This window comes from Protopterus annectens, chromosome 5.part0, assembly GCF_019279795.1.
Source record: "Protopterus annectens isolate FY-2018-M chromosome 5.part0, PAN1.0, whole genome shotgun sequence".
Classification (NCBI taxonomy): Eukaryota; Metazoa; Chordata; order Ceratodontiformes; family Protopteridae; genus Protopterus; species Protopterus annectens.
Window position 1 is genome coordinate 1,413,482,109 of NC_056735.1, and position 26,489 is coordinate 1,413,508,597.

A 26,489-nucleotide genomic window follows, 5' to 3' on the forward strand; every position below is an offset into this window, starting at 1 on the left:
AAGTGCATAATCGCATCCTTTTGATCACTTCCTGTCTGATGATCGGGGATGTATTGAGCAGTAAGATGAGAACTTTGTGTGATGATTTAGTTCTTGCATCTTCATAAATCTGGTGCAACACCTGCATTACTACTGCCACTGCACACAGTCCCTGGGTCCACTCAGTCGTCACTCATGAACAAAACTTAAAGATACTTAAGCTCCTTTACCTGCTGCTGTTCTTTCTTCATTTGCAAATCTGTCTACTCTTTTCAGGAAGAGAACTGTGAGTTTTGATTTTCTCAGCCAACCTATTTCACACAGCAGTGAACCACCCTCATACATTTTGAAAGTCACATCCAGTTGAGGCTAAGATGACATCATCATCTGAAGACATTGAAGATGCAGTCCTTGTGTCTCTAAAGTGGATGCTACCCAGATCTCAGTTCCTTTTAATGTTCTGGCTATAAAAATTACAAACAGGAAGGGAGATGAGACATTGTTTTCAAAGTCCTGCTCCCACTTTGAATGTATTCAAATTAATGCCAAGAATGTGGTTACAATTCTCACTCCTCAAATATGAGATCAGAAGGCATGGAGAAGTGGCCCTGAGACCTCGTACTAAGAAGACATCTCAAGTCCTGCTCCCACTTTGAATGTATTCAAATTAATGCCAAGAATGTGGTTCCAATTCTAACTCCTCAAATATGAGATCAGAAGGCATGGAGAAGTGGCCCTGAGACCTCGTACTAAGAAGACATCTCAAGGTATGCAGCCGTATGCCTTCACCAGGTCCAGAAACAATATGTAGATAGACTATGTGGCAACCCCTAACCGGGAAAAGCCGAAAGAAGAAGAAGATTGTCTAAATCCTATTGATGTTACTCCATTACTGTAAATATTTTTACCTATATAATTGTACTACAATCCATATGCATCTAATTGAATGATTTTTTTTTATAATATTTCTTTCAAGCAAATTATTTTATGTCCTTAAAGAAATTTATGTGTTGTTATGCACAATCTTGGAACTTTTCTCCCTGGGCCTCCACCTAAAATGGGCTTTTCCTGGCCCAGTGGACTTTTCACATAATCAAATGCCAGTAAATGAATAAATAAATACAGCACCCTGTCTGGGGTCAAGCATTCCCACAACTGCCTAGAGCCTGTCACTTCCAGACTAGGCAAGAAACCCTACTGAAGAAGTCTGGTTTCAAACCTAATGCTTTTTGTAGAGGTAGAACCAACTAAATCATCCTGCTACTTTTCACAATCCTATAGTATTATTTCTGGCTTCTTCTGCAGCAGTGAAGTGACATTACACATTCCAAGATCAAGTGCCAGCCTGAGTTACTGAAGTCATGTCTACATTAATATATCCCATTTCTGCCTACTTCTTGACAGGGATTGTGCCTTACACCCAACCTTTTCCTTGCTGATGATGAACCACATGACTTCATGCAGCTTTTTATTGCCTGAGCCTAACAAGGTTACATTACTTACCCCACTACCAGGCACTCACCAGTGGACATTGTTCCCAGGCCTGGTTCAGTGGGTAGATGTTTTGGACAAGATTCATAATTTTATTCCATTACAGATTTAATCACAGACACAAGTAATTTACATACAAAAGCTCACTGCATGCACCATGTCCAAGATGGCCAGACATGATATCCCCGGAGTGGATTTTGCCACTCGTATCAACATTTCAGAAATAATTGACCTTTTGATGGCACATTATCCAAAATCCAGTTTTTTCATAATTATTCCTTATCATCTGTTATTAACGTTCAATTGTTTATTAAAGGGTTGAGGAGTGGGAATATAGACTTGAGTTAGGCCTGTGATCTTTCTTCATCACTCTTTCATTATGACTGCATATTTTATTGATTGACATTAAAATCTTGCAGTTTTCTTTCAGCAAACTAGATCATCACTTCTGAAATGCTCTTCATAGCAGATGTTTTTCATTCCAACTGTCTCAGTAGCATTTTGGATTATCGTCCAAAGTAACCCAGTACTGGCCAGCTTTCAAAATCTCAGACTTGCATCCCTCTCTCTTCCTGTAACAGCTTATTGGCTGAGCACATCCTGAGAAGGAAGTCTTTAGTGGTCACAGGAAATGAGTGTTCAGTGTTTTACTGCCATCCAAAGAAGAAAGTGATCTGACTCTTCACAGGATCCAATGCTGATTTTTCCAGCAGACTGCTCAGATAAACCGTATTTGGGGACTCCCTTCCTCTCATTTTATTGTTAGAGTTATTATTCTCTTTCCATTTTTATGTGTATGTAAAACTAGTTATGTTAATATTTTATTACTGTCAATGTTTACAGTAATTCCTGTGGGAATTTCTGCTACTAGCAGTATTTATTTGGTTTCTATCTTTGACAAATGTTTGTTTTAATGTTTCTGAGGAAACTTTCAGTATTTCACTCAGATGTACAATGTGTTGTGTGCTGTTAAGACACTAGAGGCCAGTCATTACTGTAGTTACTCTGCTTTATTTTGACCTTTTGATTGGAAAATATTACAGAACTTGAATTTTTTCAGCATTTATACATTATTTACTATGTGTGACTGTGCTGTATGTGTTTTTAACACTGGATTGTGATTTTACTGTGAATGAAGATATTTGACTGTACTGTGGAGATTTTACTCTCTGACAAATATATAGTTTAAATTGCTATTAAACATAATGTTATATCATGATAGAAGAAGATATGGAACAAGGTAAACGCCCAGTCCAAGCAGCAATAAATATAATAAAAGTGTAACAAAGGATTAGGGCGAAACACAGCTCTAAAAGGTAATAAAATAAAATATCACTTATAAATCTCATCAACCTCCAGTCAGCACAGCTAGTCCAAAAAAGAGATTTACCCGTCCAAGTTAAAAAAAATGTTTCTTTTATTACAGCAGGTACCAGAGTTAGCGCTTTCACCTTGCGGTTTCATCAGACTCACTACAAAGTACAAAATCAATGAGTCTTAAATACTAAAAAGGGGAAAAACAATCAATTAAGCTTGTTAACAGCAAGTTCATTCCTTAGCAACCAACTCAATCAATAAAATCTACTACATACGTATTTGCATAAAGATTTGCATGGCACAATAGGTTAAAAACATACTAAAATCAAACTACATATTTATATAATTCTAACTAATATCATAAAAACATTAAGTATAAACTTTATTTAGCTTTCAATCTCTCATCCTTAAAAGGTCTGAGAGAGACCTCATTATTTAACCCAGGGACCGTGTCTGACCTCAGCTTCAAAATCAAGCATTCTCTCTACTCTCAGTAATGGCCCAGATATCACCACCTCTACTAGTAACATTTATCTTTTCTACAATCCTAAAACTGAATGTATGTGTGCAATCGGTGTCCATAACATGCTTGGCTAATGCATTGGTGCAATTCTTAATCCTAATATTGTACTGATGTTCCCACCGTACGATCTCTCAAACATCTATTCGTCTTACCAATGTAAAACGACGAGCAAACAAGGCAGACAGCTAAATAGACAAGGTCTCTGGACATGCAATCACCTCTAACCTTAAAAGTGTATGGGATATGTGCTTGGATGTATGAACACTGAATCCTCACAAATAAACTCACAAAATTGCATTTACCACACTTCATAGTACCATACGAAAGTATGGTTTCAGGACTGTTGGTCATCCTATCACATAGTAGCCTTTTGATATTTTTCTTGTTCTTATACCTAAAAGCGGGACTATCACCAACTATATCTCTGATGTGTGGGTCCACCATTAATATGTCCCAATGCTTCCTTACCACATCCTTGATACCACCCACATCTTTGGTATAAAACAAAGAAAAAGCAGTGGAACCTTTAGTAATGTCGTTAGTATGTACTTTGTATCCATACCATGACCCATTTCAGAAAAATAAGGGCAGCTGCTCCAGACCTCAACTCAAGTATATTATCATGTCCTTTTGAAACCATGCATTATCAACATGTAATCATTCTTATATATTGTAATTCATTTACAAAGTACAATGATAATTCTCAGGACCTAACCTCCTGTCAAGGTCTAGTATAGTCCTGTGGGCCTCCCCCTTAGTTATCAAGTCTCACATACTTTTGTGCTGATAATTGTGGCTCAGATATGGAGAGACTTCACCAGGTGAGACTGGGGAAGCCAGTGCCTGTGGGCAAGGATGGGAGGGCAAGTTTGCTTGTTGGTGCATCTCCTTGTGTTAGTGGGAAGGGTTAACACAGTCATACCATTGCATGCCTCTTTTCCTCATGAGCTGAGCATATGCAAGCGACTTAGGCATGAAAAATATTTTTAACCACTCTTGATGGCTGCTTATATGATGGCCCTTCCAGGTCAGCCCTCACCCTGGTAATGGGGGAACTAATAAGCTGATTGGCTGGGAGAGGAGCTGATGATCAGCAGGCACCTGGGGAAAAGGCAGAAAAAATGTGATCTATGCTCACAACTATTCAAATATCCCCCATGTTGCGTCAAACAAAAGAAAAGTGATCAACTGAATTAGCATGGTCGTAAATTTTTTTATTGACCTGAGTACCATCATTGGACACATTTGAGGCAGACTTATATAAGGTAAAACTTATCAAGTTGAATATCATCCCTTCAAAACTCAGATCCATAAGGGAGGGGGGGAACTTTAGTCAACCCCTGAAGTATCATCGTTTAAACCTTGCATTATCCTGTAAATTTATTTTTTATTTATTTTTATCTTTTTTTCACCAGGTTAGTCCCACTAGGCTTGAAGCCTCTTTTCATAGAAGATCTGAGGTAGTAGTTATACTTCTAGGGGAAATTTAGCCAGGGCATCGGGAACTTCCCCTACTCACAAGCATATGGGAATGCTGTTGATGGTAGCATGTCCAACTTCCAGCTTCTGTTCTGGGCACATAGGTGGCTTGGAGAAGCAGGAAGAAGTATGGCGAGCATATGTGAGCTAGAAGTCGGATCAGAGAAAGAGAAAGTGAGTGTAAGCATGGAGGTGGTGGAGCAGGTACATGATAGGCTGTTAGATGAAGAAAGCATGTCAGAAAGAGTGGAGAAGTTGTTTGTATTGGCAGAGAGGGAGAGGTGAAAGAAAGGAAGGTAGTCAGACCATCGCAGGATTTGAAGTGCTTATTTCAAGTTGGTCAAGGGTGATAGTAGAGCATGACAAGGATATATTTTTACAACCAAAAAGGGTAAGAGCTTTTATACATATTAACAAAGAAGCACATTGTGAAATTCAATTTATGACAGGACAGTACATGGAAGAATTCTTAGAAAAGTTTGAAAGCAAAAAAAGATTGTCCTTGGAATACATATGTAGTACAAACAATTAATAGAGAGACAAAAATAAGAATTATTGTGCAGTTTCAAACTGAATTTTTAAGAGAAATGTTAAAAGATTATTTAAAAACTGTATGCAGCAAGTGATGTGCATTACAAAAATGTACGATGATAGAAGATTATGGACTAGGGCATGGATTTGTGGAGTAATTTTAAAAATGGAAAATGAAAAAATCATGCATATTTCAAGTGTGATAAACGTAGAAAGAAATAAAGGTTATGAAAATACAGAGGACAACCAAGAACATGTTTTTTTTTTGTGGAAAAGATGACCATTGGATTAGTAATTGTGGTAAAAGAAAATGTTTTATTTGTGGAAAGCCCGGGCATGAAGCTAGGAAGTGTGATATGATATGTAAAACATGTGGGAAAATGGGACATGCATGGATGGATTGTGAAGAAAATATAGAAGCTGAATAACAAGAGCAAACACAAGAAAATGTTGTACATAGGAGTGTAGAAAAAGAATAGGGAAAGCATAATGATAATAAAGAAGAGATAGTAGATGAAAAACATGAAAATAATGAAGTGGAAGATCAGATACAAGAAACAAGTGAAGATGAATATGCAAATTGGAGAGTAGTGAGAAGTAAAACGAATTCAATAGACAAAAGGGTGAAAGAAAAATTCTTTAAATCTCCTATCATTGCATACAAAAAAGGTAGAACCATAAAAAATATTTTAGAACATACACATTCAGACCCACAAAAGGGATACATGAAAAAATGTGGGTCATGTAACTACTGCTGTTATATATATGAGGGTAGCTACCTTAATATTAATAATATAACAGTGAAAATGACTAATAGATGTACATGTACCACAGAGAAAGTAGTGTATTGCACAGTTTGCAGAAAATGTCCCTGTTTTATATAGATAAAACGGAAGGGAAATTAAATAGTAGAATTTATGAACATGTAAGGGACATAATGAATAGAAAGGAAACAAATGCTTTAGCCACGCATAATATGGACTATCCTGATCATACTTTTAAATTTATAATATTAGAAGTAATTATACCAGATGTAAGGGGTGGCCCATGGGCATTAATATTAGAAAAGCAAGAAGCTTTATGGCAACTAAGAATGAATTCCTTACAGTGGCTAGGGTTGAATGATTGCTTTTCACTCGCATGTTTTTTTAAAATTAAAAGCTCTGGAAAGATGAATTTTACAGCAGTTTATATAAAAGTATTTAATGTTTCATGATAAGTAGGATGTATTAGATTTTATTACTCAGTTATTTATTGCATTGGTATTTAGTTGTTGATATTTATTTATTTTGTAATTACATTTAATTAGATATGTAAAAAAGGGGGTGTAGTTTATGATTGTCTTTTATTTAAATAATGTTGATTTTCGAAACTAATTTACTTTGAAGAAGTTCCTGACTGAGCAGGGACAAACGATTGTGTTATACAGTGTGGATCCGTGTGTTTTGGAATAAAATCATTAGTGTTACATCAATATGGTGACATTATTTAATTTCTGGACTCACATCAGCTGTTCTCCAGCTCTGTTAGTGCTGTATTGCTTTTTAGTTTATCTTTACGCTTTTTGGTTTATATATAATTCCATCTAAATTTGCGAATGAGTTATCTGATGTATCCCCATTTAGATGGGAATCCAGGTTGAATCCAGTTAGGAGATAGATTTTGTATGTTAGAGGAGTGAGGAAAGACTGGTATTGATTAACCCAATTGTTCATGCAGCATCATTGAATTTTTATAAAGTTTTGGCAGGATTGGAAGAAAAGCATAATAATTTAATAAATGTTATTATGAAAAACAAGTATAAGAATTGTTAGGAGAAAGAAAATACGTTCTGTGAAAAGATGGACTTTTTTGTAAATGAAGACATGAGAGAGTATTGGAATAAACCTTTTTGTGGAAATTCAATATAAAAATGTAGGGAAAAGTAGAAAAGAATGTACTCTAGTATAATGAATGAACACTATTCTATATACCCATGATAGCATTTAGGGAATGAGGAAAGAAATGCATTTAAAACAGTATGTGCTTGGTGTAGGAAAATGTATGAATGTAATGATTTTATGTGGAGATTGACAATAGATAAACTGCTGGTTAAAGTTGACATGTCTTATAAAAAAACTGCAGGAGAAAGTGTGTAACTATTGTGGATTAGATGCAACAGAGCATGTTTGTCTGAATTGTTCGAGAGTAAAGGCATTATGGACAAAGTATGTAAGAATAAGATATTAAAAGAATTTAAAAGTGTTTGATACAAATATGAAAATGCTGGAATTTGGGTACTGTGGCAATAAAACAAAAGGAGGTGAATGAGACTGATAAAAAATGTTTTGTGGACAATATGGAATGAGAGACTGAATTAAATTAAATTCAGTGGCAAAAGGATATTGTCTGAAATTTGGAAAAAAATTGTGAGGGGCATCATTAAGATATATGAAACTGTATGGTGGATGAAAAATGTAAATTATTGTAAATAATCTACAATATGTAAATAGTGTGTATAAGTTGTGTTAATGAATAAAGAACCCCTACTAGTCATTGTAGCTAGTGGGACACATTTTGCATGAATACTTCCTGTTTCCAGTTCAGGCATGGAGGTGACCTGGAGAAACAGGGAGGCAGATGAAGAGAGAAGGAGATAATGGAATGGGCAGAGAAATGTAGGAGAAAGCCAATATCAAGACTGGGTAGTGCATTTAGGATTTTGAGGAGATGTTTCAAAGAAATCTGTTTAATGGAGATGAGTCTGCAAATGATGGATGTATAATTACAACCCACTAGTCAGGAGAGTTGCAGGATGATTTAAGAAATGATGATACAGAGTGAGCCAGAAAATGAAGAACATGTTTCCTGGAGGGACATTATGGGAAAAAAATACAAAATGAGTATGCAGAAACAATCCTGAAGAATAATGATGAGATAGCAAAAAAAAAAAAAAAAAACATATGCAGAGATAGTAAAATAATGCAAAAAGGGAGTAGCAGAAAAGAAAGAGGCAGAAAAAATGAAAAACAGAGATACATGGTAAGGATTCAAAGTAAAGAGGACAAATAAATGGACAGATATGAAATGTGGAACAATTTAATAGCTCCTTTGTGTATAAAAACACATGAGGTAAGAGTATGTACTCTTATTAACAAACAGAAATGTTGTGACATTATATTTGAGATATTGTTTATGAAAAATTTTCTTGGAGAATATAAAAAAAAAAAAGAAAAGGTGTAACCCATAGAATCTTTATGTGATAAAAGCAATTAAGAGGGAACCCGGGAAACCAAAAATAAAATTCATTTACAAGTTTGAATAGAGGTGGAAAGAGATAGGTATTTGAAAGGACATTTGAAAACTTTATGTAAAGAAGTTCTGAATGTGGAAAAAGTTTATGATAAAAAGAGTTTATGGACTGGCAGATGGAATTGTAGTATTGTGTTAAAATAAAAAGAGAAAATAACTATACATATATCAAGTATGATAAATGTGGAGGGGAATAGAGATCTCATAAAATACTGGAGACAATTCAAAACATTTTTGTGGAAAAGAAAGGAAATGTGATAAGTAACTGTGATAAAAAAATTATATTTGTGAAGAAATGGAACATGATGTAAAAAGATGTGACTTGAAATGTTATAAATGTAACAAAATTGGACATTTATGGATGGATTCTAAAAATGGAAGTAAGTTCAAGGAAAAGGAAAGTGAAGAAAATAAAGAAAGGGAAGAAAATTTAGAAGTTGTAGACATATTAGAAAGATTAGATGATAAAAATAATAAAGAGGGCATAGAAGGAGACTTTGAAATAAGTGATGAAAAAGACAAATTGGGAGACAGTAAAAGAAAAAAAAGAATTCTATTGGTAAAAAATTAAAGACAGAAAAAGAAAATTTAAAAGGATGCATGCAAAATAAAAATAAATGAAATGGATGAAAAAGAATATATACATTTAATGGTTGGGGATTGATGTAATGATTAAGGTGTTTAACTCACAGACACAAGGTACAATGTTTGATTTTCATCTTTTGGAGGGAAAGTGATTAGCCTTAGAATGGCCCATTAAGGCAGCTTGCCAAGTAATTAACTATGAACTTATGAAATCATGAATCTGAGGATAAGGAAAAATGAAAATGTTGAGTGTTTTCTGTAAATGTGAATAGTATTAAGAATATAGTAATGAGTAGGACTTTTGGAGTGGTGTAATACATGTGATGTAGATGTAATTATATTAGAAGACACAAGATTTTTAACAAATGAAAAAAAAGATGACAGAGACGTTATGGTAAGAAAAGATAATCTGGAATTTGAGAAATGAGAGCTGTTCTGGAATAGCTGTATTCTGTAGAAATACAGTAAAGATGTTAGATGTAACTCTAGCAAAAAATGGGAGGGTTAATCACTGCAGGCTTAAAATGGAAAGAACAAGTATATAGAATTATAGCATTATATGCTTATACTCATTGTAAAGAAAGGGACAACGTATTTTATCAGATTTTAGACTATGTAGTGATGAATGTGAATATTAAAATAACAGGAAACTTTAACCGTGATTTAAGAAGCAAGTTTAAAAAGAAAGGAAATTATATAAGAAAAATGTTAGAAGTTATATAAAATGGTAAGTTAAAATGTTGGGACAAAAATTCATGGATTACAAAAGGGGTATGTATAGAACTGAAATCGATTATTTTATAGCATCAAAAGATTTAGTTATAGGAGACGGGGGTAGTTGAAACAGGATTTTCTGATCATCTTGCAATATAGTTAGAGATAAAGGAAAACAAGGAATATATAAAATAGGCAAAGGAATAGAAATGATAAATGAGAAAGCCTGGAATGAAGAAGAAAGGAGATTAGTAATACATTTATGGAAAGATCATATTACTGTGAGAACATTTTATAAAAATTGGTTTGAATGGTGGATGATATTTAAGGAAAATATAAAAAATGTTTTACAGTGGCATTATGATGTGAGAAAAGTAGATAGAGAACAGTATAAATGAACATTTAATGATCCATTGGAAGATTTATTGCATAATGATACAAAGTACTTTGACAAAGAAAAAATATATGAAATGAATCAAGAAAAAATAATAATTGTTATAGAAGCAAATATATTTTTACAAGAAGAAAAGGAAGAATTATAGAGTTACTTAAGTAAGTTTGTAAAAGAAAATTGTAGTATAATGAGAGAACTAAAAAGATAAGAAGAGAGAAAGAACTCAGGAAAAATGTTGACTAGTGTAGTACAATATGCACAATAAATGTTTAAAGAAAAAAGAAGTTAGTGGAAAACATGGAAAGTAAAAAAGTTAACTGAAAAAGTGAATAAGGAGTTGAAAAAGGAGATTTCTTTATATGAGGTAGATAATTTATTAGGACAAGTAAATGTAGAATAAGCTGCAGGACCAGACGGAATAGGATATGAAATGTAAAAAGAAAATGTAAAAAAATGTAATGGATTGGCCAAAAAATTTTTAAAAGATTTTCAATGATTGGTTAAATTAATGTTTTATGTATAAAGAATTATGTAGTGGAGTACTTAAATTCATATGGAAAATAGAAGTCAATTAAAATGGAGACTGATAGTATTGAATAATAATGATTATAAGATCTTTATGAAAATAATACAAAAGAGATTTGAAACTAAAATGGAAAATATTATGGAAGATAGTGTGTGTGTGTGTTTGTGTGTGTGTGTGTGTGTGTGTGTGTGTGTGTGTGTGTGTGTGTGTATATATATATATATATATATATATATAGTCAATAATTATTAATGATAGAGAAATTATGTTGATATTATGAATAGAAAAGAAGTGAAAACCATGATAGGAGACCTTAAGGTATTTGATACAAAGTACATATAGTATAAAAGGGAAGGGTTGTCAAGAATTATTAATGATATAGAAATTTTGGATGATATTATGAGTAGAAAAGTGAAAATCATGATAGGAGACCTTAATAAGGCGTTTGATACAATTAGAGATGAAATCTTATAGGGAATAATGCAATACTATAACTGAGAAAGTTAGGAAATCGTGTATGTCAGCGTATAGTAATAATAAAGTAAAAGTACTTATAAATGGCTGGTTAAGCCAAGAGGTGCTTATGAAGATTGCTATAAGACATTGATGCCCAATGAATTTTATACTCTTTGTATTAGTTATGAATGTGAAATAAGTTACAAAATGAAAGAAGCAAAGTATATAACACCTGAAGAATTAAGAATTCCAGTTCTGTTAATATATGCAGATGGCATTATAATAATTGCAAAAAAAATGGATAAAAGAAGTAATTGCACAAATGAGTGTCTAAAGGTGATAGGGATGGCTTTAAGTAAAGAGAAGAGTAAAGGTTAAGGTAATGTAGAAAAAATGGGGGGGTATATTTTACAGTGAATTAAATTTCTGTGTTAGGTATAAAATTTGGGAATAAAGATGTAAGTAGAATTCAACTGGAAAAAAAACAACAGAAGAAATAAAACAAATCTGTCTTTTCTAGATAACATATAAAGTATTCAGAAAAAAAAGCTTATTTAATAAATGCATTATTGATGGGAAAAACAACATGCTTAGCAAGTGTATTTATGCTGCCAGCAGTATTTCAAAAGGAATTATTGCAGATATTTTTTCCTTTATATGGGGTCTTAGATTAAACCCAGTAAAAAGAGGAGTTTTGTATGTAAGTAAAGATGAAGGAGGTTAACAGCTAATTATCTCAGTGGTATATGCTGCTTTGTTAAATTTGTATGAAGAGTTTAATAGTAAAATTCTACAAAATTTGGGGTATGGTAAAGAAGTGTAAAAGAGAAAAAAGAGTGTATAAATGAAGAAATAAAATGTTGCCAAGAAAATAAAAATTGATGGTATAGAAAAAGAAAAGTGTGGTATAAGAACGTCATGATAAAACATTACTATGTAAAACTATGGAAACATCAAACAGGTGAAAAAAATAAAGCTATAAAAATAAGAAGAAAGTGGTGTAATCAGAAAGTAGAATGTCAAGATTTTTGTGGAGACTGGTAATAGATACACTACCAGTAAAAGGAAATATGCCATATGAAATGACAATGGATAGAATATGTTTACATTGTTAGGAAGAAGAAACTACTGAATATGTTTTTTTGAAATGTAAAACAGTAAAAAAGTTATGGGGAAAACTATGTAAAGAAGATTTTTTTCAGTGATATAAAAGAAGTCAATAAAACAAACATGGATATGATTAAATATGGATATTAATAGAATAGAAGTAAATAATACTTTAATAGACAAATGTTATTTTATGTCAAATGGGTTATGTAGAATGAAAGAATAAATGAAATTATGTTTAATGGTAAATGAATTTTAGCAACAATATTAAATAATATCAGATGGTGGTTATGGAAAAAAGAGTGGAGGTCTAATAGGGATTAAAATTTAGTATGAGTTTAAGGAAAATTCTGAATACAGTGGATATAAAAAGTGTACACACCCCTGTGCCAGGTTTTTGTGATATAAAAAAATGAGACCAGAATAAATCATTTCAAAACTTTTCCCACCTTTAATATGACCTATAATCTGTACAACTCAATTGAAAAACAAACAAATCTGTTAGGGGAAAAATATAAAAAATGTGCAATAAGCTGGTTGCACAAGTGTGCACATCCCTTAAACTAATACTTTGCTGAAGCACCTTTTGATTTAATTACAACATTCAGCCTTCTTGAGTAGGAGTCTTATCAGCATGGCACATCTTGACTTGGCAATATTTGTCCGCTCTTTCTTGCAAAAGCTCTCCAAATCTGTCAGCTTGTGAGGGCATCTCTTGTGCGCAGCCCTCTTCAGGTCACCCCACAGATTTTCTATTGTATTTATGTCTGGGCTCTGGCTGAGCCATTCCAAAACTTTAATTTTTTTCTGGTGAAGCCATTCTTTTGTTGATTTGGATGTATGCTTGGGGTCATTGTCGTGTTGAAAGGTGAAATGCCTCTTCATCTTCCGCTTTCTAGCAGACGCCTGAAGATTTTTGGCCAAAAGTGACTGGTATATGGAACTGTTTATAATTCCCTCCACCTTGACTAAAGCCCCAGTCCCAGCTGAAGAAAAGCAACCCCAAAGCACGATACTGCCACCACCATGTTTCACCGTGGGGATGGTGTTCTTTTGGTGATGTGAAGTGTTTTTTTGCGCCAAACGTACCCTTTGAAATTGTGGCCAAAAAGTTCAACCTTGGTCTCATCAGACCATAACACATTTTCCCTCATGCTTTTGGGAGACTTGATGTATTGTTTTGTAAATTTTAGCTGGGCCTGGATGTTTTTCAGTGTAAGAAAATGCTTCTGTCTTGCAACCCTACCCCATAGTCCATACATATGGAGAATACAGGAGATTGTTGTCACATATAGTACACAACCAGTACTTGCCAGAAATTCCTGCAATCCTTCAGTGTTGCTGTAGGTCTCTTGACAGCTTTCATGACCAGTTTTTGTCTTGTCTTTTCATCAATTTTGGAGGGACATCCAGTTCTTTGCAGCGTCACTTTTGTCCCATATTTTCTTCACTTTTTGATGACTTGTCTTCACTGTGTTCCATGGTATATTCAATGCTGTGGAAATTTTTTGTACCCGTATCCTGACAGATACCTTTCAACAATGAGATCCCTTTGATGCTTTGTAAGCTGTCTGTGAAGGGTCTATATTAGAAGACCGAATGTTTAGTTGATCAAACACCTAAACATCAATCTTCTAATATTGAAAGCAAAAACAGCGAATGGCCAATTTAACGCAGGGAATGATTTCCCTTGGTCGTTTGCCAGAGTTTGCTATTTCCCTACTATTGAGTGATCTCGAAGTTGGTATATTTAGTTAAGGGGGGGAGCAAAGCCCCCCCCCCACTTAATTTAGATGTATTGTAATTTTTTTTGTGTTGTGGCCAAGGGGTGTGTTTCCCTGGGACGTTCAAAATTGTGTGGTTTGATATTAGAAGATCGATGTTTAGGTGTTCGAACACCTAAACATTCGGTCTTCTAATATAGACCCGTCTGCGAACCATCGTTTTTGCTGTAGCAGGCAACTGAGTAGATGTCAGGAAAATCCTACTAGGACAGCTGAACTTTATTTGGGTTAATCAGAGTCTCTTTAATTGATGGCAGGTGTGTACCCAAGAAGACTGAATGCTGTAATTAAATCAAAGGGTGCTTCAACAAAGTATTAGTTTAAGGGTCTGCACACTTATGCAACCAGCTTATTGTACATTTATTTCTTTTTGTATTTTTCCCCTAACAGATTTGATTGTTTTTCAATTGAATTGTAGAGGTTATAGGTCACATTAAAGGTAGGAAAACTTTTGAAATGATTTATTGTGGTCACCTGGAATTTTAACAGGGGTATGTACACTTTTTATATTCACTGTATGTGTAAATATATTTGTTTAGCTATACATTTGTACATTTATAAATATGTTGCAAACAACAGTTCTTTTTTGTATGTAAATAAAGGAACCCTACTCTTTTCTATAGGTGCCATGGGATCTTTTACATCTACCTGAGCTGGGACAAACACAGGCAGATGGAGCCTTGGTTTAATATCTCATCTGAAGGATGACACACTCAGGAGTGCAACACTCCCCGTTATACTGCACTGTAGTGTCAGTAATTTCTTTACCTGGTGTGGGAATAGAACCCACAACCTTTTGCATTAAAGGCTAGTGTGCTGCCTGTTGCACCAGTGACATAATGTCAAGCAGTGCCCTTTGGAGGGGATAATGCCACTGGTTTTGCTACAAATGGCATCCTTTCCTAAAAGAGAGGAAGAGGTTCTTATTTTTTCTTTCATTGCATGCCAACTTACTTGGGACAGAATGCTGGTTCTCAGTCTTCCCTGTCAATTTGTCTGGTGCTAACCATTGTCAGGGCATTTCCAGGCCTTCTGATAACTATCTTTCTGTCCGTGGAAAAGTAGTTTAAAGAAGTTTTGGGTCAGCATATGAAATTTCAGTTTCTTGACTCTGTACTCTTCACCCTCCTTCTTCAAGTCTCAACGTTTTAGTAATGCTCACAGAATATCTTGATGCCCTTCCAGGTAAGACTTTTCCCTGGGTACTACAAATGGGAATTACAGTCACTTTTTGAACAAAATCTGAAAGGTGTACAATCATGTAGATCAAGGGAGATCCAGAGATAAATTTCCTATGGGCTGTACCAGTATACATCTCATTCTCAAGTAAAGTAGTCCAGTTTGCCAATATTTTCTTAACTAGGTTCACAGGCTTGCCTGCCTTGTTTTCTGGCACCCTTACAAGCTATATAATTTTGCAGTTGCCTAATCCTCTAAGTCCATAATCTTGGCAGTCAACTGTACTACTTTCACTTGTTTGTCTGCTACTTGAATCCATGCCTCTCTTGCAACCTTGTGGAAATCCAGGATGGCATCAGAATGGCTGGTCAGTACCTTCACCATTTTCCTGTCCCCTTTCTTCAGTGTATTTACATAATCATCTAGTTTCATTTCAGGTTTGCTTAGCTTCCCCAGTGTTTGGACCAAAGAAGAGTTAACCTCTCTTAAAGGCCCAGGAAATGCTGCAGTACAGTAACAGCTACTACCTCAGCTAGCATAACTGCTATCCTGCTTAGGTGTGTAAGGGGTTGGGGAAACGAGCAACATAACCTTCTTCCTATTATGGGCAGGAGCAACTCTTGGCATCCATGTCTTTCCCAGTTATCCGTGGTCAGTGATTAAAAAAGGGTGAGCAAATTGTACAACAGAAATGCCACACTGACAACAATTAACAGCTGGAGCAGGGACAAAGCCCGCAGTATACTTGTTTTAAACAGCCGAACATTACTGGAAAACTATCTCTTTCTTTTTCATGTTTCTTTAGGAGTGCACATACATGTCCAGCAGGAAAATTATTGTCTATGGGACCTGGGTATTCAAGCTCCTATGCAAAGGAGGAAAAATGTCCACGAATAAAATACCCTAGGGAAGCCAAGAATAAATGGATGACCAGGTAGGCTGCCTTAATAAAGGTACGGTGGGATGTCAGTGAAGAAGCTGGGCTGCCGGTAAAGCCTTGAGAAAGGCTGTGCGTACCCGAGTGCTTGTGGTTGAAGGCTGAGTAAAGCCTTTAGAAAGGCTTCGTATACAGGTCGTAGTTCCAGCTGGTCAGGTCGCCTGCTGAGAGGAACCGCTAGTGTGACAGCTAGAAATCAAAGATGAAACACACAGAAAAAACGGGCAAAACAATGTAAATGTGGCTCGGCTAAGGAGCTCTGCTCGCTATGGTGGCAAAAAATCAACGTAGTCGAAGTTCAGATTCTAGAAGGTCGTAATTTATCGAAGTAAAAAGTACCAGAAGTACAATCACCACCGAAGCCTCCTTAATGGAAAGAGTGATCCTGAGGATTTCCTTTTATAAGAGTACCTGGGGGTGTGTCAGCGGGAGCCAATCAAGTGTGGGTGAAAAAAACCTTTATTGTGATTGGGCACGCCAACTTGACATCATACCTTACAATCTGATAGGTTAGAAACCCTGAGCCAGCTCATACGTGGTTAGTAAAATCAATAGAGTACCTATCATAGTGAAGTTCGGAGATTAGCTAAAATTAGCTAAAAAAATGTAGTTAACTAAAAATAGTCTTGCTGGAAAAAAATCAACCCTTGCTGGTAAAATACATTGTTAGGTTACACTTTTCGAAATCTTCGTCAGGATGGTGGATGACCTAAAAGAGCATAATAAGCAAAGCCGAGCGTACTAGAGAAATAGCATGTATGTAAAATAACATGTATGTAAAATAAGAAACAGGCTAGAAAACCAAAAAATAAGACCAAAAAATAAGAACCAGGCTAGATATCCAAAAAATAAGATACAGAAACTAAAAAGAGAAACAAAATAGTGAAAAATTCTTAAATAACGGATATCAATAGAAACTAATGTATTAAGATATGGAACTGAATGAGGGCTATTAATTAAAAAAAATCTTAAAAAGGCACTGATATGTAACCTGAAAAGCTAGAAAGACACTAAAAAAAGTAATACTGAACCATTGTAGAAAACATGAAAGACAAAAACATATATATAGATGAACCATTGACCAAAAACAAATAAGTCCGAATTTGCCAGGGGGAGTATCAGACCATGGGCTGGAGGTAGACTGGTGAGATCAAAACTGGCTGTCGCACGAAAGGTAACATTTCGTCGGAAAAGTGTAGCCTAACAATGTATTTTACAAGCAAGGGTTGATTTTTTTCCAGCAAGACTATTTTTAGTTAACTACATTTTTTAGCTAATTTTAGCTAATCTCCGAACTTCACTATTGTAGGTTTAGAGTGATTCTACTAACCATGTATGAGCTGGCTCAGGGTATCTAACCTATCAGATTGTAAGGTATGATGTCAGGTTGGCATGCCCAATCACAATAAAGGTTTTTTTCACCCACACTTGATTGGCCCCCACTGACACACCCCCAGGCACTCTTATAAAAGGAAATCCTCAGGATCACTCTTTCCATTAAGGAACTACGCTTCGATGGTGATTGTACTTCTGGTACTTTTTACTTTTTACTTCAATAAAGTACGACCTTCTAGAATCTGAACTTCAACTACGATGATTTTTCCCACCACGGCAAGCAGAGCTCCTTAGTCAAGCCACATTTACATTGTTTTGCCTGTTTTTTTTGTGTGTTTCATCTTTGATTTCTAGCTGTCACACTAGCAGTTCCTCTCAGCAGGCGACCTGACCAGCCGGAACTACGACCTGTATACGAAGCCTTTCTAAAGGCTTTACTCAGCCTTCAACCACAAGCACTCGGGTGCACACAGCCTTTCTCAAGGCTTTACCGGTAGCCCAGCTTCTTCACCGACATCCCACCGTACCTTTATTAAGGCAGCCTACCTGGTCATCCATTTATTCTTGGCTTCCCTAGGGTATTTTATTCGAGTGCACATACATAAAATTCTTCCATTGCATTCTTTATCCTCACAGTCAATTGATTTTGCTTTTATTGCTTGTTCAAACACCTTTTGTGGGGATGGTGCTCTTGATCCTTCTCTAAACCCAAATCTTGTTCTCTGAACATTTCTTTGATTGTCCATTATCATATACTTTACACACACTTTGTTTTGACCAGAAAATCATTTCCCAAAATTATATGGTTTGCTGCAGTTTCATAGTTCATTCAGATACTATCAAACTGCTCTCCAGTGTAATGCATAAATGGTAACAATCTGGCTCTTTTATGTGTCAGTATGAAACATTGTTTTAGGTATGTAATATGCCTCAAACTTTTCCATGAGGACTTGTAAATTGTCCCTTTCTATGTACAATAAAGTTATTACAAGCTTACAGCTGTCGTCTTTGACCACATATAAGAACAAGGAGTCTTTATTTTCTCAGCTTTGAAGTCTACTTCTTTTGCAGAACAGTACAGTTCAGAAACAGTGCAGACCTCTTCCAGTTTTCAACAGTGTTCACAGTCACCTGAAGTTTGAAGTTACAGACCTTCTTTTTTAACTTAGGGATGCAGTTGTCTAGTTTTTCGTAGGCAACAAAATTTTAATATATCTTTTCATTACCTCATTTTTTTCTTAGTTACCTTTAGATGCTCACATCCATTCCAAATCCCCAATTTTGTTAGCAGTTATAGTGTAATTCTTGATTCGGTTAGCCTACAGCAAATAATTAAGAAGGAAACAAAAAGACTTCTTTTATTTCAGCAGTAGTTAGCAATGCATAAAGCTACAGCAAGCAATTAATAGGAAATTAAATGTTCTACTTATGCATAAAGACACTGCAGCTTTAGACATTATTCCTTGGTGTTACTTTTATGTCTGTGGCATAAACAGTATAACTAACTATCATTTTAGTTATCAGTTGGAAAAAAGAAAAAGTCTTTGAGTGATACTTTTCTTTAAACATCCACGTTAAGGCTGATACCATGTTTGGTACTGAGATCCTTGGGAGTTCATGCTGTGAACCATCCCTATTTGTATACTGCTTTCAGTCTTCCTGAGTCAGATTACCTTGAGAGAGATGTTCAGAAGATAATGAAAATATTTTTTCTGTCACTTTCCCTGGTCGTGTTCTCAAGGCAGATTATTCTGAGGACCTTGTTGCGAACATAACAGATGTTACTTATATTACATTAACATCCCTTATTAATAGATGTAACCCTCAGGATAGACCCCCCATCTCACCATCAGAACTGGGGTAGTTCCATTTCTTGTTAAGGTTCCTCTGGTTTGCCTTGCTTGAAAAAAAGTTCTTATAGCTCACACAGATGATTTTGTCATTTGTTTTTGTTTCCAGATGAAAATTTTGAAGTCACTTGATAATCTTCAAAGAGCATTTTGTGGTGTAAGTTTTTTTTTAATTTGGATATATCTTTAATATAGTTTAATACATTTTGAATGTTTTCACATTCACACTATTTAGATTTTCATTGTAAACAGTTGCTAGAAGTAGAATGCTCAGGTTAAACTAACCTGAATAAACGTAATATTCATATAAGGGAGGTTACTGTACTGCAACTAGAATTTATTTTTTGTGACAGTAAAGATAGTTGTTGAAGATAGTCATCTGTAACAGTTTTGTAAAGTTGCTATGGATTATAATGACCATATTTTTTTCTTTCAGCCAAAGACATAACTTACATCTGTCCTTTCACTGGAGCAGTGAGGGGAACCCTGACCATAACAAACTATAGACTGTTTTTCAAGAGCATGGAAAGGGTAAGATGCAGTTATATGTCCTTTCATGGTAAGACTGTAACCATATATATATATATATATATATATATATATATATATATATATATATTGCATCCTGCTGTCATTATTATTAGATATGGAGTTGTATTTATCGTTTAACAAATTTTAGCTTTACATTTTATTTAAAAAAGAAAAATAAATTTCAGAATAAAAGACTACCTCAAACGAAAGAGCTAATCCAAAATTGCTTACACCAATGGACAAATTCAAAGCAGAATAATGGATGAGGGATATCTTTGTCTGTAAATTATTGTATTTAGAATATAGTACCTTAAGGTTGTTTTCTAAAGCAGAATTCAGTGCATGTTCTTCTGCTAGACTCCTCCTCCTTTTTGTTGCCCTAGTTTTGTAAAATGGATCTCATGTGACAAAATCAGTGTCTGATCCTTTATCTTTTCAATTTTGTGTGGCCATCTGACTGTGTTTTACTGGTAAATTATTTGGAGTATGCAACATTTACCTGTTTAAATTTTTTCCTGATCGTATCTTCTTGTTTTATATCTTTGCTTGCTTGCTGCTGAGAAAATGAAAGTTTCCACCTGTGACCACGTGATAACCCTGATCTCACTATCTAGACAAAATGACAACTCAATATTCGCACTTGCTGTTGATGCTTCCAAAGCTTTTGATAGACTCAACCTAGATTTTCTCTTTTCAGTAATGCCATATTTCAGGCTACCACAAACTTTTATAAACTCAGTCAAAACACTTTATGCAAACACACACACGTTCTTGCATATAAATAAGACCACTTCTTCAATAAAATGTATTAATGAAACTAGACAAGAGTGCCCATTGTCCCCATATTTATTTAATATATATCCAAAACCATTCTTTCTTGTTATAGCCCAAAGAATTTTCACTACCTTTCTATACTAAATATTATAAAGCCTATACTAACGGCTTGTACTAATGACTTAGAATTTTATTTTACTTTACCTAACACTGATCTACCAAAAATTCAGCACTCTATTGAAACATTTTCCAAATTCACTAATTATAAACTTAACATGAATAAATCATCTGTTTTTCCTGGTTTAACTTTATAAAGGTGATACAAAGACGGGCGAGCAGTAAGTGTTCGAAAGGCTGTTTGCAAATTTTGCAAATGGCGAAAAAAAAGGTTTGAATGTGCAATGAGCGAATGCACAGTGACATTCGCACATTGCACGTTCGACAATGTGGGGCAGATTGCACTATAGTGCGGATCGGGAAATGGTTCCTTTTCCCACTGTAGTGCAATCTCGGAGTTTGAATAATAAAGTAGGGGGGTGTGGGGGAACAGCCTCCCACATGGGGGGGTGCAGGGAGGCTTGCCCCCTGCTTTACACTTCTTTTTTTTTTTGTTCGACATTAATGTTCAAAAAACAACTAATCTGCTTTTCGATTTGCTGTTTTTCGAACATTAAGGACTGTCGACTTTTTCACTTTTGTGGTTTCGAGTCGCTCATATGAGCACTCAAACCACTGTGATTCAAGTTTATGAAGGTAAACCATTTTTCCTTTAAACATAAAGAATCTGGGATTAAACTAAATGATACTCTGAAATGTTTGGGTATATCTTTTTGTCATGACCCAAAAATGTTTTATCAGATTACCTTAACTTTGGTCAGCACTTGAAAACAAGATATCCTTTGATCAAACAAATTAAAGTTCCCTTTATTATAAAAGGTGGCTATTATTAAAATTAATGTACTATCAAGATTACTGTTTCAATTTAATGCAACTAATATAAATAATACCAAAAAAAATGTTTAAAGCGCTAAATGTAAATCTTTCTAAATTTCTGTGGGAGCACAAATGGAGCCATATTACCTACCAAAAATTGATTTCTCCCAAAAGGATTGGCGGCTTGGGTCTCCTGGATTTTAAACTGTATTATGATATAATAAATGCTAGTAGAATTATAGCAATTTTTGTTTATTGTCCAATAAAAACAAAATGGAGCTCTTTCTAGGTAAAAGTATGGTATAATCAAATAATTGGTTCTAAAATTAATCCCAAGGCCTTACCTTTCCTCAATAAAGAAAATATTGGTAGAATCAAACTAAGTAATTGTTTAAAATGTATGATAATTATCTTGCAAAATATAATTGAATCACTAAATCTCACAAGCTCTTTAACATTTTCTAACCAATCCATCTCAATGCAAATCTTAAACTAAATAATGCTATGTAAAACTTGAACAATTACCCCTTAATTAAAAAAATTAAGATATTAGATATTTAAGCAGTAACCCACGCCTGGGTGTGGGTAATGCTGGATTTACCCATGGTTGGTGTGGTTTGGTCACGAGGGCGAAGCCCGAGTGGCCAAACAAAGACAACCGTGGGTAAATCCAGCATTACCCACACCCAGAAGTGGGTTATTGCTATTATACAATGACATTATTTAAGAAAAAATATACTTACTTTTCTTAAATAATGGCATTGTATAATGCCTCTGTGCTGCCCTTCCGCAGCTGTCTGGTATTCTGCGGCAGTTCTGATGTACTGCACATGCGTATGCTTACACAGTACATCAGAGGTGTGTGTGGAAGCAATGGAGAAAGCATGATCTCCGTTGCTTTTTAGAAAGTGTCTCACTATGTTAAAGGAGTTTAACATAGCGAGATAGCTTAAAAAAGCAACGGAGATATTCCTTTCTCCGTTGCTTTTTTTAAAGCTGTCTCACTATGTTAAATGGGTTTAACATAGCAAGACTGCTTTAAAAAAAAGCAACAGAGAAAGGAAGATCTCCATTGCTTTTTTAAAGCTATCTCGCTATGTTAAAGGAGTTTAACATATCGAGACACTTACTAAAAAGCAACAGAGATAGTGCATTCTCCGGTGCTGTAACAAAAAAAAAAAAAAGACATACTAATGGAAAAAATCCGGGCAACCGGACCTTTTTCCATTAGTATAAGTCTGATTTACAACAAGCACGCTGACCAATCAGTGTGCATGTTTTGGAATATTAATGGGGGGGGGGTCGTTGTATAATTGTTATTATAAAACCTTTCTATAAATGATCTCAGAATTGACTTAACCCTTCCTAAAAGCAATCCAGTTATATTAAGACAGATTAAAGAAATGGCTTCAACTTTTTTAGGAGACCCAAAGATAGACAACAACAACATAAATCTCTGTAAGGAGTTATGGAATATGTTTACACTAAACAAGAAAATGCTAGCAAATAAATACAAATTAATCATAGCTATTAAATATCAAGATAGTATCCTATATTTCAACTGTTGGTCCAAACTACAATCTACAATTCAAGGTAATCAGAAATCTCAGTCAACTCAGCTATCTTTAAAACTAATCCCTTTAAAAAAACTCATGTATACCCAATTCATGATAGTAAATAATGCTTATTTAACTCCTGTCAGACTCGGTCAATACCATTCCGCATCTCGTCCAAACTGTCTAACTGTGATGCTCAAAGAGCTATTTTGCATGTATATTGGAGCTGTAAATGTTTATATATGTTATGGTGCTCACTAAGGGTCAAACTAGAAAAGATAGGGTATGAAAAGACTACTGTGTCCTGGGAATTTGCTGTTTTACACATTCTTCCTATGGGACTAAACAAACAGAAACTATATATCTTAATTACCCCTGTTTTCCATAGGTGAAGCTATACATCTTACAAAACTGGCTTGACAGATCAAATACATCATGGGATGTTTTAAACAAACGATTAAATATATACAATGGCTCGGGTCCCCTACAGATGATCGAACTTTTAAAAGTTCAACTTTCATATGGCCGAGACCATATGATCAAACTTTTAAAACTTCGAACATTCTGAACGGAGATCTCCATACAGTGCCGAATGGGAAGATTTCCATTTTCCTCAATGTAGTGTGATCTTGGAGTTGGTATATTTCAATAGCAGGGGGTGTGGAGGGTGCAGAGGAGCTTGCCCACCTGCTAAAAATGTTCAGGGCAATTTTTTTGTTTTGTTTTTTTTTTCCCTTTTTTTATCAGGTGTTCGAACTTTTAAAAGTTTGATAGTATGATCTTGGCCATATGAAAGTTGAACTTTTAAAAGTTTGATCATCTGTAGTCGACCCAATGGCTCATAAGTTAGTAGTTAGCAACCAAAACAAATGCTCTTATTATGCACAGTTTTGGAATACGCTTTTTGACCACATACTCCAATAATCTCATTTTGACATAGCTAATGCTAAGTTGAATCAACAAAGAGATTTATTGTTATTTATTATTAATTTTTTTCACTACTAAGCTTGAGTCCATAAAGTTGTGTAATGTTGTCATTGTACCAATTGAACTATTGTAATGGCGCTTAGCACTCAGTGTACATAGTTTTTATGTTGAAATAAAATGTATACTTAAGGGGTGAAGTGCCTCCAAAACAAAGTTATAAGTCCAGTAGAAAAAGAGATTAGAAGCACACCACGACAATCGAAGCCAACTTAAAAAGCTGATGTATCCTTTATTTGTAGAAAGTAAGCGCTTTCACGCCTCACAGGGCGCTTCTTCAGACTTTAATGAAAATAAAAAGTAAAAAACTCCCTTATATCTCTACTTAACTCTTTCTTAAGCCAGTGAAATCTCTGAATGTTAATTAGCTAATTAATTCTAATTAATTCTAATTTACAGCATTTAATTTCCTTGTTTTTAGAGAGATCTTTATAAAGACAGTTGTTGACTGATAGAATTGTCTAATAAAACTGGCAGTCTACTGTGAGTTTCTAAAAATAATAATAAAATATATACATACACATGATGTACCTATACGCAAACAGACATACATAAAAAATTCATATAGAAATATAAAAATATATAAACATATAAATATGAAAATGTAAAAAATACATACATATACATATCCATATCTGTATACTTATATGTGACTCAATCTATACCTCGATATTATGTATAAATATATGTGTGTGAAAGTATATATATATAGATATATATATATGTGAATAAGTATGTATAAAAAATATATATAAATATATATATATATATATATGATACATAAAAAAACATACTATATATATATATATATATATATAAGTATATATGAATATATATGTGGACGTATGAAGTAAATTTAATATATGATGGAAATGTATGTGAATGTAAATATAAAAGTGAATGTAAAAATGTATATAAAAATGTATATAAAAAGTGTGAATATGCTTATATATGTATGTGAGAATCGCATGAATGTGTATGTGAGAGTATGTGGTGAAAATCAGTATGAATTAAGTGCAATATGTATACTTAAATGAGAGAAACTAGTGTATGCAAGTGAAGAACTGTATGGAAAGAACAGTGTTGTTAATGTCTCAATGGTCTATCTTTCAAAAAGGGTTTTAAAGAAACTCTATCATTGAGTCCATGTCTAATATCAGCTTGTAGTCTGATTATCCATTTGTTCTCTTCTTGTTATTAATTCTTTTTTTTCTTCTGTTAACATCTCAGTGTGTCATAAACTTTTTTTATGTTTTTATGCTTATCACAAGTTGAAGTTTTTGATACATTTCTTCATGGAAATTTAAATAAAGATATTGAGAAAAAAAAAGAAAATGAAAATTTGTTGCTACTGATTAGATGGATATGGTTTCCAGATGCAAAACACAAAATACCCATCTGTGCATTATGTTATTTTTTTTATTTAAATGCCATCTTCTGTATTAAAAGGCTGCTAATTAAAGTTCAACATTTTGCTTGCAGTTGTCAGAGAACTCAGCCACTGTGTTTGATTCCTTGTCATCTAAACGTTTAGACTGAAATAAGCATCCATTAGTACATCCTACATGGAGCAAACAATTGGCAACGATTACAATGGAAAAATCTGTAGTTTGAACTAAAGCTTGGGCACTGGTCCAAAAAAAACTTGATTCAGGAATAGAATTATGTGTGTGTAGACAGTTGCTCACTGCAAGTACTGTTGGAAAAACTGGAGCAAAGAGTATCAGCAATGTATGGAATTCATTTCACTGGTTCCTTGAGCACTACAGCAAGTGAGTGTGATGTTCAGGGTTTGTTGTGTAAAGCACATAGAGAAGACAGTAGACATTACAAAGAAAAGAAGCACTGAATGGATGAAATATTTGGTAGTGGTGTACACATTATTCGCATATACCTGATAAGGGAAATGCAGGACTGATGATTCTTGCTGGATCATGAAACTTCAGAACCGGTTCTTTAATGAGCACATTCTTTAGATGTTACCAATCCATCTGCTACTTTTTAAATTCCATCTCCACTGTTCTTTACAGTTAACCTTCTTGATTTTTTTTGTCTGAAAGATTGAGAGAGCTGCAATACCACTGCCCTTAACTGTTGAATTGCATTTCTGTTCAACATGAGGCAAGACACTTAAAATGCTTCTTTTACCTGCCTCATCATGTCATCTGTTTTTTTTTTTTAATAAGATCACATAGGGCTACACCATATGCATTCGCTGTTTAACTAACTGCTG

At 34.5% G+C, this 26,489-nt stretch overlaps 1 protein-coding gene across 1 annotated transcript in view; it reads left to right on the forward strand.

Annotated features, from left to right (window-relative positions):
- Positions 1–26,489, forward strand: part of MTMR2 (myotubularin related protein 2) — an 853,325-nt gene that overhangs the window by 219,986 nt on the left and 606,850 nt on the right. Inside the window, exon 5 of the mRNA XM_044072012.1 lies at positions 19,915–20,009. Within this exon, the coding sequence (XP_043927947.1) occupies positions 19,915–20,009 (95 nt within the window). The remainder of the gene's footprint in view (positions 1–19,914; positions 20,010–26,489) is intronic.